Source organism: Ailuropoda melanoleuca, chromosome 4, assembly GCF_002007445.2.
Source record: "Ailuropoda melanoleuca isolate Jingjing chromosome 4, ASM200744v2, whole genome shotgun sequence".
In the NCBI taxonomy this organism is placed as follows: domain Eukaryota; kingdom Metazoa; phylum Chordata; class Mammalia; order Carnivora; family Ursidae; genus Ailuropoda; species Ailuropoda melanoleuca.
The window spans coordinates 121,691,385-121,712,311 of NC_048221.1; the positions used below are offsets into that span (position 1 = coordinate 121,691,385).

General features: G+C 39.7%; 1 protein-coding gene across 4 annotated transcripts in view; it reads right to left on the minus strand.

Moving 5' to 3' along the window:
- The window catches only part of CLIP4 (CAP-Gly domain containing linker protein family member 4), a 68,136-nt gene that overhangs the window by 22,571 nt on the left and 24,638 nt on the right, over positions 1 to 20,927 (minus strand). For all 4 annotated transcript variants that reach the window (XM_019804223.2, XM_034659702.1, XM_034659703.1 and 1 more), the window contains exons 8-11: positions 15,686 to 15,821; positions 9,202 to 9,339; positions 3,535 to 3,624; positions 2,601 to 2,744 (exon numbers count right to left, since the gene is read on the minus strand). In XM_019804223.2, coding sequence (XP_019659782.1) covers positions 2,601 to 2,744; positions 3,535 to 3,624; positions 9,202 to 9,339; positions 15,686 to 15,821 — 508 coding nt within the window. The remainder of the gene's footprint in view (positions 1 to 2,600; positions 2,745 to 3,534; positions 3,625 to 9,201; positions 9,340 to 15,685; positions 15,822 to 20,927) is intronic.

Consider the following 20,927-nt stretch of genomic DNA (forward strand, 5'->3'; position numbering starts at 1 on the left):
AATATCAGAAGTCCTACAGAAATACTGTCTAGAAAGCTGTTCAATTATAACAGAGAAGAAGTGGGCCCTTGAGGCTTCTGCCATCAGTCTATAGACAGACTTGAATCGCTATCATCGGGGAAGGTAAAGAAGCCTCTGTGAGGGCAGGGGACAGAGGATAAGTCACACTGCCAACAGGAGAGAAAGTAAAGCCATGGCAACAAGTGAGGAACATAAACCCAGACAGAAAGCAGATGTGGATAAAGCGCTACAGGCCCTCACGATAACTAGTATTTCCAACGCACTTCACAGTTTACAAAGTGCTTTCCACAGAACGATAACGATAGACAAGATACAAAGTCAGGAATTAAACTGAGACATGGTGTTCACAGGTAGTCAATGGCGCACCCGGATTAGAGCCCGGGCCCTATGACCACGAGTCCTCAGGCGGGTCTCCAGGCTATGTAACGGACCAAGGACAGTGTGTTCGACCACTGATACGACAACGCTGAGGACACACACCCCCTCCCCTACCTCGGCCATCCTCTCATCCGTTCTTCCTGCTCCTCTTTACCCTCACTTCCCAATATGTCCGCACCCCCCAAACGTAAATCTGTGGAGAAAGTGGAGTAACTACTCACTCTAGAAAAGCGTCCTAAGGAAATGTCTCTGAGGTCATGGACTTTCTGTCACGGTCTCCCATGCTCCCCCCCCCAAAGGTCTTCTTGCTCACCCTTATTGACCAGTCTCTTCATCGACTACTATCTAAGCCTACATCAGGCTTAAATCTATAAAGAGGGGAAAAAGGTTAACTATGTAGGTACACTACAACTACTTCTAATAAAAAGTTACACAGGTACTTCCATACCCATATATAAATTTTAAAATCAAGTAAATGTCAGAAGCCCAAATTCCAAACAAAGGAGGCCTTGCAAAGTGAATAAGGTGAGGACAAGCAGGATCGCAACAGCCCTGTCCTGGTGCCTCTGCTCGGGAGGCTAGACAGAAACTGCTCGCAGGGGAAGGAGCACCTACTCTGAAAATACAAGTTCCAAGTCAACAATTTCAGGCAAAACTCCTAGCTTCTGTGCTTTTAGAGTCCCAGCCTGTAGGCTTACTACATCAATGCTATTGCCAAGGGCTCCTCCCCATCACGGGACAGTAAGTACTTTAAAGAGGAAAACAACCCTGTCATGAACATTTTCTATAATAAAATATTGCCTCAGTACAACTGTTAGAAGTATGTGAAAGACAATCTGGTCATTATTATGAGGTTCACTGAAAACAATTTGTGCCAAAACAGTTTCATTTCCTTTCTGGACAAGCCTGCTACGTAGCTAAAACAGTGTGTTCCATACGTGTTGATTTCGGCAAGAGTCTGCTATGAAGCACTTCCTTTTTTTTTTCTTTTTTTTTTTTTTTAAAGATTTTATTTATTTATTTGACAGAGAGAGACAGCCAGCGAGAGAGGGAACACAAGCTGGGGGAGTGCGAGAGGAAGAAGCAGGCTCCCAGCAGAGGAGCCTGATGTGGGGCTCGATCCCATAATGCCGGGATCACGTCCCTGAGCCGAAGGCAGACGCTTAACAACTGCGCTACCCAGGCACCCCAATGAAGCACTTTCTATATCCTTACACATAACTGGAGAAATGTGGACTGAACCAGGTTATGCAGGACTCACCACATCCCAGCGAGTTACCATCATCAACCTGTCAGGAGAGCCACTGAGCCTCTCCTAGCTAGCATTAAGCAAGGACCTGAACTTTAAATATGAAGACGACACAACGGTATGTGGGAAATCTAGATTCAAGGTGTAAGCAACAAAATGCAGAGGGATGAGACTTCTAACGTTCAACTAAATGAGAATCCAGGTCAAGTCCTACGTGGAGCAGCAACATGAAGGGCCCCGGCGGGAGGCTCTGTACTTGTGCCCACGGGCAACAGTTCAGCTCTCTACGGGCTGGCCATGAGGGGTCTGGAGACCCGGGAGCAGGAGGAAGAGCGGAAGGTACCTGGGATGGAGGCAAACCATATCAACGGCAGAGGAAGCAGCGGACAGACCTCAGGCTCAAGCCCAGAGGTGCCACTTAGAAACTGCCGCCAGGCACCAATGACTTACCTCCCTATTCCTCAGGTCCCTCACTCATACAATGAGGATGAGAATAATAGTACCTACCCACAGGTTTGTTTTGAGAATTACGTGAAATAAGGTAGGTAAAGTGCTTAAATAGAACCTGAAATAATAAGTATACAATACATGTTAGTTATTATTGGGTCTAGATTAGAAAAGAGAGAAAAAAAGATAATAACCGTATGGCTTCCGCATATCTGAGGATCTATCATAAAGTTCTAAAATGAAGCTTAAAGGGTCAGAGGCGTTACATGCATGTGAGAGAAGAAGTCAGTCCAGACAAGGAACATGGCAGGACCACGGGATGGAAGGCAGGGAGACCGAGGACACTCACGAGGGGGGAGGGGCACGGGAAAGACAGAAGAGTACAAGCAGTTCAATCCGACTGGAGTAGAAGTTCCCTTCTACACATTTAAAAAGAGCAAATCTACTTACAAACAAACCAAGATAAAAAACACCAAGAAAGCCTGGTTGAAAAAGCCATAGATACCAGCACTGGCTCTGGAGGAGACAGACGGGCTTTTGCTCATTGTCTTCTTGTTATTGCTGCGTGCGTTCGGCTTCTTGGGGTAGCTCGGCTTGTGTTCCAGAGACGATGTGGAGGAGGAGCTGCTGCTGGATCCAAGCAGGGTACCTACAACAGGTAAAGGAAAAGGACATATTGAGGGGTGGACAGTAAGAAGTGAACCAATAAGGTGCCTTTCCAGGTAAATCCCTCTGAAGCCCTCCATTTAGCTTCCTCAGTTGTGGATTATCTAGTGTTGAATTAAACACCTGGTTTCATCCAGCTGTACTGTACTTCCTAGAGACAAGACTTTACAACTCCAGCGACTGTACTGTAAGGATTCACGCTGCCTGAGGACTCTCACAGGAGAGCACCGTCACATGTGAGCTCACTGAAACCGACTACCTCCCACTCTCCCCACGCTCTCACTCACCTTCCACTTTAGATGGCTTAGTAGAATCCAATCTTATTTACACTTAAAAATTCTACTAATTTGCTTTAAGGTAAAAAAGGGTAGTATTACAATATTCTGAGTTAACCTGAAGGCAAGCAGGAATACTCTTGAATGTGCTGTTCATGCTCTTTTCACCCAATGATTTGATAGCTGAAGGCAACTTTAAACATTTTCATCAAGTCATCTACCACTGTGGAGTTTCCTTTCAGCCTCCGTTCCATTTAATCTGGTAGCTCTCTACTGTAAGTGTACACAGAGGCACCACACAGCATTTTATACCGAAACCACGTACACACTTTACGATGAGCTGCTTAAGGTATTTCCAAGGATAATTTTTTCCTGCAATGATTCTTCTCTCAAAAACGTGAAAACTTAGCCCCCATATAAGCTTTATCACTATAATATTATTTTAAAGTTCCATCAGTAAATTAAATTTTTAGAGTGGAAGTTATAAAATTATTTTACCATCTTTCTCTGTTGCGGGTTTCGGTTCTTCCCCAGGAGGCAATGAAAGTGTTGATTCAGAAGCGCTATCTTTTTTTGAAGTCATTAACCCTAGCACAGAGAAACAAAACACTTTTAGCAAGAAAGAACTTCCACATTAAACATACAAATGCACTTGCTGTTTTAAAGTAGAGACATCCCTCATCATCTAAAGCTTCTCCACTTCCGGAAACATGCTGGATAGTAAATGCACAGACTGTAGGGGCCGATCGAATATCTCATTACGTGAAGGGGGGGCGGAGAATGCATTCTTAGCCCCTCTGAAAACCTCAATCGATTTCCTCAAATACCACCAAGTCTCTTTTAGACCTGTTTAACAATCCACTACGGAATTCTAAATACTATAAAACAGTTCAAGCCCCACTACCTCGTTGTCCCACACTCCACACACTTACCAGTGTGTCTGCACAATGCCAGCAGGCAGAGCGAAGCTCACGCAGAGCAAGGACTGCCGTACATGCGCCAGGACTTGCACACAACGTACAGATTTCACTCATGTGTGTGCAAATCAGTGACAGATTTTCTACTTGGAGAGTGAATTCTGGGTAAAAATTTTTTTGCAAACCACTGAAGCCACTCGTCATGAAAGTGAACGTCAGATAGGAAGAAGCCCCACACTCTCTGCCTTTGGCGCTGTGACAGATGGCCCCGCTAGCACCACACCCAAGTGTCACAGACAGACTCACTTTAAAAAAGATGTGGAGAAAGGGGATCCCTCTTACACTGTTGATGGGAATGCAAGTTGGCATAGCCACTTTGGAAAACAGTGTGGAGGTCCCTTAAAAAGTTAAAAATTGAGCTACCCCTATGATCCAGCAATTGCACTACTGGGTATTTACCCCAAAGATACAGACATAGTGAAGAGAAGGGCCATATGCACCCCAATGTTCATAGCAGCATTGTCCACAATAGCTAAATCATGGAAGGAGCCGAGATGCCTTTCAACAGATGACTGGATTAAGAAGATGTGGTCCATATATACAGTGGAATATTAGCCATTAGAAAGAACAATTACAGTACATTTGCAGCAACATGGATGGGACTGGAGGAGATTATGCTAAGTGAAATAAGTCAAGTAGAGAAGGACAATTATATGGTTTCACTCATTTACGGAACATAGAAATAGCAGGAAGATCGGTAGGAGAAGGAAGGGAAGAATGAAGGGGGGTAAACAGAAGGGGGAATGAACCATGAAAGACTATGGACTCTGGGAAACAAACTGAGGGCTTCAGAAGGGAGGGGAGTGGGGGATTGGGATAGGCCGGTGATGGGTATTCAGGAGGGCACATATTGCATGGAGCACTCGGTGTTATATGAATAATGAATCATGGAACATTACATCAAAAACTAAGGATGTACTGTATGGTGACTAACATAACATAATAAAAAATTATTATAAAAATAAATAAAGAAAAGAAAAAGCCCACAAATAATCCTTTGCCTTATGAAGACTTCTGTTTCCATTCTACAGAAACAAATTATTTAAATAGAAAACCTAATGGACTCCACCCAGTTTTAAATTCCATCAAGCACCCATTTCAATTCTTTCCACTTTGGAAGCATCTGAGTGAAGGACAATACCTGGCACTGTGAGCATCACCAGCGTGAACGAGACATGGCCCCAGCCCAAAAGGAGCACCTTTTCAATGCAGAATGGTAGAATGATGTGAGCACAAATAACGAAAATATGAGGACATTTATTGATAAGCATTAACATAGAGGAAAGAGACAATAATTTTGTTTACAAAGATAAATTAATGCCTCATCAAGGAGATCACATTCTGAGATAGGGCTTGAAGGACAGGTAAGACTTCCAGGGGTGCCTGGGGGGCTCCGTCAATTAAGCATCTGCCTCCAGCGCAGGTCATGACCTCAGGGTCCTGGGATCAAGCCTCTCATTGGGCTCCCGGCTCAGCAGAGAGTCTGTTTCTCCCTCTCCCTCTGCCCCCCACCTTGCCCATAGTCTTTCTCTCTCTCTTTCTCAAATAAATAAAATCTTTAAAAAAGAAAAGACATCTTCCATAGCATACTGGAGGTGTAGCCAGGAAGAACTGAAGGTAGGCATTCTAGATGGACAAAAAGAAAAGAAAAATCTTAAGGACAAGGTCAGAGACAGATGCATAGCATGGCTGGAATAAAGAGCACTTTTGGGACGTGGGAGAAATAAGACTGAATAGACAGGTCAGAGTGAAATCTCAGAGGAAGACAGTGTCAGATAAGGACCTGGTCCTCTTGTGGAAGGAATGGGCCTCTGATGGACTTGGTGAAGGAGGGCTGGCATGAACAGAGGGGGTAATAACATCACCCTGACAGCAAAGTTTACAAGGAAGAGAGAGGGGCAGAGGCAGGAAGCACGGACCAGGGAGAAGTTCTTACAATAGGCGGAATGAGGACCAGAAGGACAACAGCAGGAAGTGAACGGAGGGGTGGATAAGAGAGACTCTGTGAAGGCACCCCACAGAGTGCATTTTTTATTTTTCAGTTATATTTTTCATTTAACATGTCCATTTGGTTCTTTCTTATTTTAATTTTTTAATTGAGTCACTGGAAATTCACATGCAGTTGTATAAAGTAATACAGGGAAATCTCTTGCACACTTTGCCTAATTACCCCAAAGGTAATTTTTTACATAATTATAGTATAATCCCACAAGCAGGATGCCAACATTGATACAATCCACCAATCTTATGTCGCCCCAGTTTTAACCGAACTCCTCTGTGCGTCCATGCACACGTGCGTATGCACCACACATCATTTGATTCTTTTTTATATCCTCATTTCTCTGAACTTTCTTTCTGCTTGTTTCAAGAGTATTAACCTTAATTCTTAAAGCATGGTTAATGTATTATTTAAAATCTTTATCTGTGTCATGTCTGTGTCCTGTCAGTGTTGGCCACATTTAATCGTCTTTTTCCTTGAGAGATGTTGAGATTTTCCTGGCTTTTCTATTTTGAGCAATTTTGGATTGTATCCTGTACATTTTGAATATTATGTTGTGGAACTCGGTCTTATTTAAGTCCTACGGAGAATGTTTATTGTTTTGTTTTCTTTTATGAAGGAGTCAACCCAATCCGGTTCAGGCTAGACATCCCTACCCAACTGTGCACTGTGGTTCCAATGTTAGTTCAGTTTCCAAATTAGCATATGGATTCACTCATTTATGAAACATAAGAAGTAGGAAGATCAGTAGGAGAAGAAAGGGAAGAATGAAGGGGGGGTAAACAGAAGAGGGAATGAACCATGAAAGACTATGGACTCTGGGAAACAAACTGAGGGCTTTAGAGGGGAGGGGGTGGGGGATCGGGATAGGCTGGTGATGGGTAGTAAGGAGGGCACGTATTGCATGGTGCACTGGGTGTTATACGCAAGTAATGAATCATGGAACTTTACATCAAAAACTAGGGATGTACTGTATGGTGACTAACATAATAAAAAATTTTTATTAAAAAAAAAAAGCCTTTTTGGGATCTTTCTCCTATGATGTGCCATCCAGTAGTGCCTGGGACCTGGCAGTGGTCGACCCCAGAGACCAAAGCCTGTGTTCAGATCCACACATGCACCACCGGACAGCAAAGCCAGGAGTTTACACCCAACATTTTGAGATCACGTTGTTGAGCTTCCTCCTCTCCATGGTCTCCCTGCTACTTTCTTGCTCCCAGAGACATCCCTTCCTGGTATCTGGGCAGGATGCCTAGGGTTGTTTCCCTGTTCTGTCATACAGTCTCCCAGGATTGGCTCTGCCCCTGGGAACAAGCAGTAAAAAAAACACAAGACAAACTTCTGGGTATTCCATCCATGTTCTTGGGACCACAGTTTCTCTGGTCAGAGAGCAGCGTTCCCCTCCCATGAGGCTTCAGGTGCCTTGCCACCTACCACTTCCGTTGCACCATGCAGGACTGCCCAGGGACAGGCGTGGGAATGAACCAAAGGGGAAAAAAAGCTATCATAAAAAAGGGGACTTCCTCCCTCTTCTATCTAGTAGGGGACCCCTCCCCTGATCCTTAGACCAGAAATAGAGGGCTTCTCTTTGGGCTTTCTTTCCATAATGGCTGTGAACTTCTGGGTTTCAGGTTAAAAGGATACCATTTACAATTGCAACAAAAAGTATGAAGTATCTAGAAACGGACCTAACAAAACTGGTACAAAAATAGCTGTAGAGAAAATTAGAAAATCTTACTGACATATTTTTAAAGGACCCAATTAAATAAAGTAATATTCCAAGCTTAGAATTAAAAGACTGAACATTGTAAAGATGTCAGTTCTTCCCAAATTGACTTATGGTTTAAATGCAAAACCAATAAAACTTTAGCAGATATTTTTTCAAGAAACTTAACAGCTTATTCTAAAATTTATATGGAAGTGTGATTTATAACAATCCAAACAGGCAAGACACTGTTTAAGAATAAGGTAGGAGGGGCTCCTGGGTGGCACAGCAGTTAAGCGTCTGCCTTCGGCTCAGGGCGTGATCCCGGCGTTCTGGGATCGAGCCCCACATCAGGCTCTTCTGCTATGAGCCCGCGTCTTCCTCTCCCATTCCCCCTGCTTGTGCCCTCTCTCGCTGGCTGTCTCTATCTCTGTCGAATAAATAAATAAAATCTTTAAAAAAAAAAAAAAAGAATAAGGTACGAAGCTTTCCTCTATAGCTGTCAAGATTTATTTGTTAAAAACTATAGTAGTTAGGAAGTACAGACTGACACAGAGATACTCAAATAGCTCAATGGAAGAGAGCAGAAAGACCAACCAATTCTTGGACAAAATCCTTGAATCACGGTAGAAAGCCTTTCTGCTTCAGCCACTGACAAGTTAGCAAGCACTTTCTGAACACATATTTTGCCCCTATGTGCTACTACAGTGAACACAAAAGTACAAAATACTCTCACGGTCCATTTCAAGGTTAAAATTTTGCTGAGAGGATAAAAGATCTGCACAAATGAAGCAATCAGAGGACAAGACTCAAACTAACAAATAATGTTAGTGCGGTGTGGATACAAGTGTAATAAGGGTGGACAGAACGGAGACGTCAAAGGGATCTGGGTCTCCAGGGAAGTTTTCTTGAAAAAACAGCATCCAGATAAGCAGGTAAAGCACAGCAAGGGCCTCAAAAGGCCGAAATCAAATTGCTGCACTCAGAGAAATAGCATGAGACAAAGTATGGAGGGAAGAGTGAGGACAAGAGCCCACAGTTCAACTACGGAGGTCACCAGAGACCCCGTTACATACAGGAAGGACTCAGGCTGCCAGTTTAAAGAGTCAGGACTTCTGATTAAACAAGAAGTCACTGAAATCCCTGAATAGGTGAGAAACATACATCTAGTTGCGTTTATAATGATTTATTGGAGGTATAAAATCGAGCTTGGAGGTTAGATCAGGGGATGATGAAGGTATGCAGGTGGTAGGAAAGAAAGAAAAGAAAGGAACAAATGTAAAATAGTCTTGTCAGGAATCAAAATCATAAACCATGACTGACATTTAAAAACACGTAAGATGCAGATTTTATTAAATTCTAGTTCCAGAGTTACCTAACAAAAAAATGTGAAGCACACTAAATATAAGGCCTTCTGCAAAGGAAATTTAAAAAAAAAAAAACAAAACCCTGAAGAAGAGATTTAACTTTCTGGTTTGACCTACCAGTGTTTACTTTTGACGTTACATGAGTTACATCAATTTTCTGGGACCTGATGAAAGGCACAGTTCTTCCAGAAGTGTGTGCTATATTCTTCCTTCGATCTTTTGCTTTACTTATCTTTGAAAGAGGTGCAAAAATACCTAAGGGAGGAATGGAGAGCTTGAGTTAGTGTTAAGCAATTAAAAGCATTTCAAATAAAGGGGCAAGTATAACCATTTGGCAATAGAAATCTTTAGATTCTCTTTTAGTGCCTACCAGGTGACCTGTAGGGAAAGACAGGAAAAAATTGATATATAGTACTTGCCCTCAGAGAGCTTACAATCTATCTGTCAAGACGAACAACACAGTAACTTAAGAATCACATAAAAAATGCATTATCAGGTATTAAGTGAAATTCAGGGAAAAGAGAAATGAGTGAAGATAATAGTTTTCCATCATAGTAATTTCTGACTAAGCTATTGGCAATTGTAAATTTGTACAATCTTAGTGGAAGACAGAAATTCTAACCTAAGCCACTTAGTGGCATTAAATTATAAGAAAATAGAGATGTGGGGCGCCTGGGTGGCACAGCGGTTAAGCGTCTGCCTTCGGCTCACGGCGTGATCCTGGCATTATGGGATCGAGCCCCACATCTCTTCCACTATGAGCCTGCTTCTTCCTCTCCCACTCCCCCTGCTTGTGTTCCCTCTCTCGCTGGCTGTCTCTATCTCTGTCAAATAAATAAATAAAATCTTTAAAAAAAAAAAAAAGAAAATAGAGATGTGCACAAAAGTTACAAGGTTATACTTGTATGGTAGAAGGAAAAGATAGATTTCCAGAGCCAAAACAATTTCTAGTTTACTACCAAGACCCAATTACACTTCTGGAAATTAATTATGAAAAAATAATCTAAATGGAAGGAAAAGACTGTATACCTGAGTATGGCATCTTCGCAATATTATTCTAAGTAGGAGAAAACAAACACGTGGCAACAGGATGAATGAATGAAGTATACCCCTGAACTGTTACATCACCATCAGTAAGTAAAACAATAAAAATTGTAAGGAAATACACCAAAGTATGAAAATTAAATCAAGAAAATAAAAATGAAATTATGTATTTGATTATATTATGACTGTATCTGAGAAAAGTTTTATGTGTGGATATAATACAGTAAAAAACTGAAAACCAAAACATATTGATGAGAACAGATTACTCTCCAATTATCTTAGAAATTTGTCATTACTGTCATAATAATGTTGTTCAATGAATGGTTTTTTTCTTAATCTGAGGAAAGTTACATGGTTTTTCTTTCAAGGTCTTAATAGAAAATTTCCACACAATAGTATTCCACATAGCATCTTAAAAAGTACATGTTTAATTCCATGGTTTTAAAAGATTTCTATAGCATATAAAACCCCAACTAATATAAGTTCTCATTCTTCTTGTTTTTTTTTATGAAATAAATCATTTGGAAGAATCAAAACTAAATTTAGATCAATGACTGGCTACAACAAAAGCCCCAAGTACATGCAGAATATGGGCTAAAGTTCCTAGTAACTCATGCTAATCAAAAATCTGATGGGACTTTTCCTCAGATCTTGACATACAATCGTAAAGCTTAACTACAATAAACACAGAGGAAAGAACTATTTTTAAATAGAATAACAAATTTCTAGAAACATGGCTTTTGTTTTACCACAACTCCTCCCAAACCTCCACCAAAGTATTAGTAAGGAATAAAAATGATATAAACTCTGAAGAAAAAAGAAAATGATAAAAAGGAGAAAAAAATACTAAAAGCTGCTACAGAGAGGGGGGAAAAGTCAAACACGAAAGAAAGATTTTGCGACTTGCACACGGCAACCCTGGAAGCTCAAGACGGTAGCTGACACACCTGGAGCCCAGGAGCCACATCCTGCCTGCCACCTCTTTTCAAGTCCTGCCGGCACCCACGTGTTTACACACGGTCTGCAGCTGCTTCTTCACTACAAGAAACTGCGTGGCCCTTGACGCCGAAAATACTTCCTCTGGCCTTTTACGGAAAAAGTTTGCCAAACTCCATCAGATGATGGAGTATCACCTTCTAAATACTAAGAGAATATGAGTTCCAGCCTGACATTCCCTGTCCTGTCAAACTATCTTAGGAAGGGTGAGGGTAGAAATAAACATAGTTTTAGAGTGGAAGGTTTCAAAAAATTTATCTCCCATGAGTCCTTTGTCAAAAAAACTATAAGAGGATGTGCTCCACCAAAACAAAGGAGTAAACCAAGAAACAAACTGAATTAGAATAATGAAGGCACCCAATCTTTCTCCTCAGAGTATAAAGTCAATAGAAAAAAAAAACTGGAAAACTGGAAAAATCAGAGGCGCTTGGCTGACTCAGGCAGTAGAGCCATGTGACTCTTAATCTCTGGGCTGTGAGTTCGAGCCCCACGTTGGACGTGGAGATTACTTAAAAATAAAATCTTTTAGGGGCACCTGGGTGGCTTAGTCTAATAAACATCTGCCTTCAGTTCAGGTCATAATCCCAGGGTCCTGGGATTGAACCTGGCATCGGGCTCCCTGCTATGTTTCTCCCTCTGTCTCTCCCCACCCCTGACTTGTGCACACTCTCTCTCTCTCTCAAGTAAATAAAATCTTTTAAAAAAAAAAAAAACTTTATTTAAAAAAATAAAAATAAATTGGAAAAATCAAGACACATTCATATACATGTATTATTTACAAGTATAAATATTAATATCAGAAGATACAACTAAAGAACTTGAAATAGTTCTTGCCTCTAAAGGGCAGGACTCAGGGTCAGGGGAGGGCAAGCCAGGGAACGATTTAACTGATGTTTTTAATAAATCTTATGATACAATTTGACTTATGTATTCACCTTGGTAATTATTAAAAGACATAAAAATGGTACTGCCAAGTATTAAAATTTATTATAAAAATTTTCATAACTGCTAAAACTTAGAAGCAACCAAGATATCCTTTAGTAGATGAATGGGTAAATAAATTGTAGTACATCCAGACAATGGAATATTATTCAGTGCTAAAAAGATATGAGCTATCAAGCCATGAAAAGACATGGAGGAAACTTAAATGCAAATTACAAAGTGAAAGAAGCCAGGCTGAAGAGGCCGGGCTCGTACTGCAGAATTGTAACAATACGACGTTCTGGAAAAGACAGAACTAAGAAGACAGTAAAAAGATCAGTGGCTTCTAGGGGCTGAGCGGGGAAGGGATTTATAGGCAGAGCACAGAGGATTCTCAGGGCAGTGACAATACTCTGTATGACACTGTAATGACAGAGACATGTCATTAAACACTCGTCCAAACCCACAAATGTCCACCACCAAGAGTGAACCCCAACATAAACGATGGACTCTGGAATGATGATGAGTCAGTGTAGGTCCGTCCCTCTGTTTAAGAAATGTACCCTCCAGTGAAGGGACACTGATAGTGGGAGTGGCTCTGCATGCATAGGAACAGGGGAGACACAGGAAATCTCTGTATCTTCCTCTCAATTTTGTTTTGAACCCAAGCTGCTCTAAAAAAAAAGTCTTAAAAATTATTATAAAATTTCTAGAATTGAAAAAATCTAATATGTCTGAGAATAACAGATAGTTGAACAACATAATTCTGAAAGAGACTATAGCATTTATAAGAAATTTATAATAAAGGAAGCCCAACAAGCCAAAGGAAAAATGATAGAGAGAGGGGGGAAAAATCTGTTGCTGAGAAGAGACAAATTCTTTGGCTTCTGCTTATTCAGGGCAACTTCTATTTTTCCATAATCCAACACATGATCCTTGCCCCCAAAAACTCGCCTTTAAGCATGTGAAAGGGACAGAAGCAGGGTCCTTGGGGCATCCAGCTTTGTCCTCATCAAGCGTCCCTTTCCTTGGGAGGATGAGATTTGGGGGGCAACATGCATTCTGTTACAAGCTAAGCATTTCCCACGAATCTGATTTACATCTGCCCTGTGCGTTGCTAGTTTTGATCCTTGCCCTCAGTCCACTTCAGAGCTGCCAAAATTAGCTAACAGAGGAAAACTAAAATCAAATTCTTACTTCCACACAACTACCCAAATATATTCCAAATGGGTTAAATAATTTAGTGTAAAAAAATCAAAACATTCAAAAGAATAAAATATATAGTTTTAAATTAATCCTTGGATTAGAAAGAACTATCTAAGAATAAAAGCAATGTTAAGAAATTATAAAGAGAGGGGCGCCTGGGTGGCACAGCGGTTAAGCGTCTGCCTTCGGCTCAGGGCGTGATCCCGACGTTATGGGATCCGAGCCCCACATCGGGCTCCTCTGCTGTGAGCCTGCTTCTTCCTTTCCCACTCCCCCTGCTTGTGTTCCCTCTCTCGCTGGCTGTCTCTCTCTCTGTCAAATAAATAAATAAAATCTTTAAANTTTTAAAAAAAAAAAAAAAAAAAAAAAAAAGAAATTATAAAGAGAAAGTCTTTTAACTACATAAAACTCTATGCCAAAACAATGCAAATGAAGTTCAAAGGCAAATGACAAGGTGGGCAAAATATCTGTGAAAACTATAAAAGATTAATATCGTAAATATGTATTTGTATCTCTAAAGTTTTTAAAAACACACTAATATCTCAATTATTTAATAAGCATGTAATACGAACAATTATTTCTCAGCAATTGCCAGGATAACATAAAAATACATATATTACAACAAAACATTTTAAGTGTTTTATTTCACCACAGAGAAATAGAATTCAAACACAGAAATTTTTACCCATTAAATTGGAAAAATTAAAGGAAATGGAACCATTAAAAATCACATTTTCAAACAACATTTAATGATTTGGAGAAATTATATAGTAGCATGTCACATAAAAATGCAAAATATATAGCTATATATAATCCAAATTTTGCAAAAAGAATTAAACAGAAGAAATATACAGGTGATTTTTTTTCTTCTTTTAACCTTTTTTATGTTTTTCAAATTTTATACAATAAATATTTTCATAAACAAAAAAATTAATAGACAAAAAATGATGCTCCATTTTAAGTGGATGACAAAAGAAAATGGGTAATCTTGATAAATGTATAACAGCTAGCAAATTACCATTTGTTGAGTACTTAACAGGGAATCAAGCACTACTCAAGGTGCTTTATACATTTATCAACACATTTAATCCTCACACAAACTCTAGAGGTATTATTAGCCCCATTTTATAGAAGACAAACTGAGGCACAAGAAGAGAATTAAGGTCACATAGCTGGTAGGTAGAGAAGCCAATTCACACCCAAGCAGTCAGACTCCAAGCAAGAACTTCGGCATTAGACCAGAGTGCCTCCCTGTGGAGCTATAGCTGAAATACTGTGCAACCAGGGAAGTTAATGTTCTAGAAGAATATTTCATGACAAGGAAAAATATTCACAACATAGCTAGTGACAAATTTAATTCAACATGTCAAGGAGCATGTATGTGTGTATGTGTATGAGAGAGAGAAAGAATATGAATTTAAACAAACATAGGTCAGAAAGAGAAAGAATCATCCCACCTCAGGAATACAGTTATAAAGTTTGTTCATTTGCTTTTCCAAGTTTTCAAGTTTTCAACCCCCAGAGTTCTGCACTTCCTTGATAACAAAGTCCCTCCCTCAGTCATGACAGCACCGTGAGCGGGATTTACGGGAGGTCCACGGAGCCGGATGTACTCCTGGTAAGACACCATCTCCCAATCGCTATACTGCTCACAGCAGGAAAAGGGCAGCCCCTTCATTAACTACACAGATAACCAGGAGAAAAATTTATTTAAAAACAATAGGGGCACCTGGGTGGCACAGCGGTTAAGCGTCTGCCTTCGGCTCAGGGCGTGATCCCGGCGTTATGGGATCGAGCCCCACATCAGGCTCCTCTGCTGTGAGCCTGCTTCTTCCTCTCCCACTCCCCCTGCTTGTGTTCCCTCTCTCGCTGGCTGTCTCTATCTCTGTCGAATAAATAAATAAAATCTTTAAAAAAAAAATTAAAATTAAAAAAAATAAAAACAATAGAAGAGTAGGAACGCCTGGGTGGCCCAGCTGGTTAAGCATCTGATGCTTGATTTCAGCTCAGGTCATGACCTCAGGGTCATGAGATCAAGCTCCACACTGGGCTCCCAGCTCTGAGAGGAGTCTGCTTGGGATTCTCTCTCTCCTCTCCCTCTGCCCCTCCCCCCGATTGTGCTCTCTTTCTCTAAATAAATAAATAAATTTTTTTTTAAAGATTTTATTTATTTATTTGACAGAGAGAGAGACAGCCAGCAAGAGAGGGAACACAGGCAGGGGGAGTGGGAGAGGAAGAAGCAGGCTCCCAGCGGAGGAGCCTGATGTGGGGCTCGATCCCAGGACTCTGGGATCACGCCCTGAGCTGAAGGCAGACGCTTAAGGACTGAGCCACCCAGGCGCCCCAAATAAAATCTTTTTAAAAAATAAAAATAAATAAATAAATTTGATTATCTTAAACTAATTTTCATTAAGTTAGTTAGTGTCTACCTTACCATATTTGGGGGCACATTTAAAGTACTGGATTTTGCCAACACTTCCATTGTTTTTTCCTTCTGGTTCATCCAACTCAATGCCAGCCCACTGCCCACTTGCAAATTCAGTTGTTCCACAAAATCTTAATGTTCCAACCTAAAGAAAACATAAATCAGAATAAATTTTGAAGATTAGGAGTAATTTTAAATGTGCTACTCTTGCAAATTTACCATTGAAGTTTTTAAAAACCATTCTCTCAAAGTAGACTTTAGAATAGGAATAATTACTAGGGATAAAAAGAGAAATTATATAACCATAAGAAGTCAATTCACCAAAAAGACATAAGAATCCTAAATCTGTATGTACCTAACAACTGATTCTGGAAAATCTCCAAACATAAATGGAAATTAAAAAATATACTCCCAAATAACCCATGGTGAAAGAGAAAATCACAAAGAAATTTAAAAACATTTTTAATTCAGTGAAAATGAGAACAGAATATATAAAAATTTGTAGGATGCAGCAAAAGCAATGCTTAGAGGGAAATTTATAGCATTAAACACTTGTATTAGAAAAAGTCTCAAATCAATGATCTAAACTTCCATTTTAAGAAACTAGAGAGTGAAGACCCAAAGCAAGCAGAAGGAGAGAAACAATAAAGATAAGAAATAATGGGGTGCCTGAGTGGTTCAGTTGGTTAAGCATCTGCTTTCAGCTCAGGTCCTGATCTCAGGGTCCTGGGATGGAGCCCCACATCAGGCTCTCTGCTCAGCAGGGAGTCTGCTTCTCCCTCTCCCTCTGCCCTCTCCCCAGCTTTTGCTCACTCTCTTGTGCTCTCTTGCTCTCTCAATCTCAAATAAATAAATAAATAAATAAATAAATAAATAAATAAAATCTTTTTTGAAAAGATAAGAAATTAAGAACAGAAAAAGAATAGAGAAAAATCAATGAAACCAAAACTGATTCTTTGTAAGGATAAATAAGATTAATAAGCTTCTAGCTAGGGACCAAGGAAACAAAAGAGAGAGAAGACACATACTGCAAACATCATGAATGAAAGCAGGACACCATTACACTCCCTCAGTCATTTAAAAAATAGTAAGAAAATACTTTGAACAACCCTGTGCCTGTAAATTTAACAAATGAGATAAAATGTTCCAATTCCTTGAAAGACGCAAACTGTCAAAACTCACACCTGCATTGTAGTTAAAACCTTCCAAAAAACAGAAACAACAACAACAAACCCTTAAGAACCTTATGGACTCACTGATGAAATCTACCAAAGAATTTAAAGGAAAAATAATCATCTCTACACAAACCTAGCATATAAAAGTGGAAGGATTAATTCTCAACTCATTCTTAGCATTACCTTGATACAAAAACCAAACACAAGGATCCTCAACAAAATAAGGGCAAATCAAATCCAGCAATATACAGAATCCAGCAATATACAGCAAATCAAATCCAGCATCATGACCAAGTAAGGTTTACCATGGGAAAGCAAGGCTAGTTCAACATTTGAGAATTAATACAATTTATCACATCGTCCACATACTAAAGGTGGAAGAAACTTACTCTCTCAACATATGCAGAAAAAGCCTTTAGCAAATTTCGACATGATAATATTTAAAAAAAAAAAAAACCTCTCAAACAGGATTAGACAGGAACTTCCAGAACTTAATAAATTAAGATACCCACAAAATCTATAGCTAACAATTATACTTAATGATGAAAGGCTGACTGCTTTCTCCTTAATATTGGGAGCAGGACAAGTTTATCAACTCTTACTACCTCTACTCGTCATTATACTGAAGGCCCTAGGCAATGAAACTAGGCAAGAAAAAGAAATGAAAAGCATACACATTGGAAAGAAATAAAACTGTCTCTATTCACAGACAACATGATCTTTTACATATGATATCCTAAAGAATACACATGCATACCAAAGCCAATAGAATTAATAAATTTAGCAAGGTTACAGGATACATGGTCAACATTCAAAAATCAACTGTATTTCGGGGCGCCTGGGTGGCACAGCGGTTAAGCATCTGCCTTCGGCTCAGGGCGTGATCCCGGCGTTATGGGATCGAGCCCCACATCAGGCTCCTCTGCTATGAGCCTTTCTTCCTCTCCCACTCCCCCTGCTTGTGTTCCCTCTCTCGTTGGCTGTCTCTTATCTCTGTCAAATAAATAAATAAAATCTTAAAAAAAAAAAAGATAAAAAAAAAAAATCAACTGTATTTCTATAGGAAATTTCCAAAACACCACCATTTACAATAGCACCAAAGATCATGAAAAACTTAGGTATAAATCTAACAAAGCATAGCAATATCTAAGATATGCTTAAAACTACAACTGGCAAGGAAGAAGTCAAACTTTCATTATTTGCAGACAACATGATACTCTACATAGAAAACTCAAAAGACTCCACCAAAAAAACTGCTAGAACTCACACATGAATTCAGCAAAGTCACACGATACACAATCAATGTGCAGAAATCTGTTGCATTTCTATACACAAGTAATGAAGCAGCAGAAAAAGAAATCAAGGAATTGATCCCATTTGCAATTGCATCAAAAACAATAAGATACCTAGGAATAAATCTAACTAAAGAAGTAAAAGATCTGTACTCTGAAAACTATAGAATACCTACAAAAGAAACTGAAGAGGACACAAAGAAACGGAAAAGCATTCCATGCTCATGGATTAGAAGAACAAATATTGTTAAAATGTCTGTACTACCCAAAGCAATCTACATATCTAACGCAATCCCTACCAAAATACCACCAGTATTTTTCACAGAGCTGAACCAAACAATCCTAAAATTTGTACAGAACCACAAAAGACCCCAAATAGCCAAAGCAATTCTGAAAAAAGAAAAACAAAACGGGAGGAATCACAATTCCAGATTTCAAGCTACATTACAAAGCTGTAGTCATCAAGACAGTATGGTACTGGCATAAAAACAGACGCATAGATCAATGGAACCAGAATGGAGAACCCAGAAATGGACCCACGACTATATTGTCAACTATCTTCGACAAAGCAGGAAAGCATATCCAATGGAAAAAAGACAGTCTCTTCAACAAATGATGTTGGGGAAAACGGACAGCAACATGCAGAAGAATGAAACTAGACCACGTTCTTACACCATACACAAAAATAAATTCAAAATGGATAAAAGACCTTAACAAGAGACAGGAAATCAACAAAATCCTAGAGAACACAAGCAGAAACGTCTGTGACCTCAGCCGCAGCAACTTCTTACTAGACACATCACCACAGGCACGGGAAACAAAAGCAAAAATGAACTACTGGCGCTTCATCAGGATAAAAAGCTTCTGCACAGCAAAGGAAATAATCAACGTAACTAAAAGGCAAGCTTCAGAATGGGAGAAGATATTTGCAAACAACATATCTGATAAAGGGCTAGTATCCAAAATCTATAAAGAAGTTATTAAACTCAACACCCAAAAAACAAATAACACAGTTAAGAAATGAGCAGAAGACATGAATAGATACTTTTCCAAAGAAGACACCCAGACGGCTAACAGACACATGAAAAGGTGCTCAGCATCACTCATCATCAAGAAAATATAAATCACAACCACAATGAGATACCACCTCATACCTGTCAGAATGGCTAAAATCAACAACACAAGAAACAGGTGTTGGTGAGGATAGGGAGAAGGGGGAACACTCTTGCACAGTTGGTGGGAACGCAAACTGGTGCAGTCACTCTGGAGAACAGTACAGAGGTTCCTCAAAAAGTTAAAAATAGAACTACCCTACGATCCAGCAATCGCGCTACTACATTTACCTAAACGATACAATAATACTGATTCAAAGGGATACATGCACCCTTATAGCAGAATTATCAACAATAGCCAAACTATGGAAAGAGCCCAAAAGTCCATCGACTGATGAATGAATAAAGAAGATGTGAGATAGATAGATAGATAGATAGATATATGGAATATTACTCAGTCCTCAAAAAAAGAAATCTTGCCATTTGCAATAATGTAGATGGAGCTACAGTGTATTATGCTAAGTGAAATAAGTCAGAGAAAGACAAATATCATATGATCTCACTCATGTGGAATTTAAGAAAGAAAACAAATGAACATATGGGAAGGGGGAAAAGAAAGAAAGAAACAAGTCATTAGAAACTTAATGACAGAGGACAAACTGAGGGTCGATGGAGAGAGGTGGGTGGGGGATGGGTTAGATGGGTGATGGGCTTTAAGGAGGGCACTTGTTATGATGACCACTGGGTGTTGTATATAAGTGATGAATCACTGAATTCTACTTCAGAAACCTATATTGCATTGTATGCTAACTACCTAAAATTTAAATAAATAAATGCTTAAAATTACAAAACTGATGAAACAAATCAAAAATCTACTAAATAGAGATAAATTGCACTTGTGGTCTTTTTTATTTTACTTATTTATTTTAGAGAAAGAGAGCGAGCACGAGCAGGGAGAGGGGATGAGGGAGAGGAAGAGAGAGAACCTCAAGCAGAGTCCATGCTGATCACAGAACCTGACATGTGGCTCAATCCCATGACCTGAGCCGAAATGAAGAGTTGGCTACTTAACCAATTGAGCCAAGCAGGTGCCCCTATTGTGCTTGGGTTTTAAAGACTCCATATCTTGGGGCGCCTGGGTGGCTCAAGTGTTAAGTGTCTGCCTTCGGCTCAGGGCATGATCCTGGAATCCTGGGATTGAGCCCTGCATCAGGCTCCTCCACTGGGAGCCTGCTTCTTCCTCTCCCACGCCCCCTGCTTGTGTTCCCTCTCTCGCTGGCTGTCTGTCTCTCTGTCGAATAAATAAATAAAATCTTTAAAAAATAATATAAATAAATAAATAAATAACGACTCCATATCTTTAAGGTATCTGTTCTCCTCAACTGATCTGTATCAACACGATTTCATTCAAAATCTCAGCAGAATTTTTTGTATGACTTGAAATCCATAAGCTGATTCTACAATGTACATGGAAAGACAAAGAAACTTAAAAAAAAAAAAAAAACTGAGGGCCTAACAATATCTGATTGCAAGACTTACTACAAAGCTACAGCAATCATGACAGAGTAGTACTGAAGAAAGGGTAATCATTGGATCAATGGAGTAGAATAAAATCCAGAAATGCACCCATACACCTAAGGTCAATGACAAAGGGGCAAGGGCAATTTAAGAGAGAAAGAATAGTCTTTTCAAAATATGGTGCTGGAACAAATAGGTAATCAGACGCAAAAAA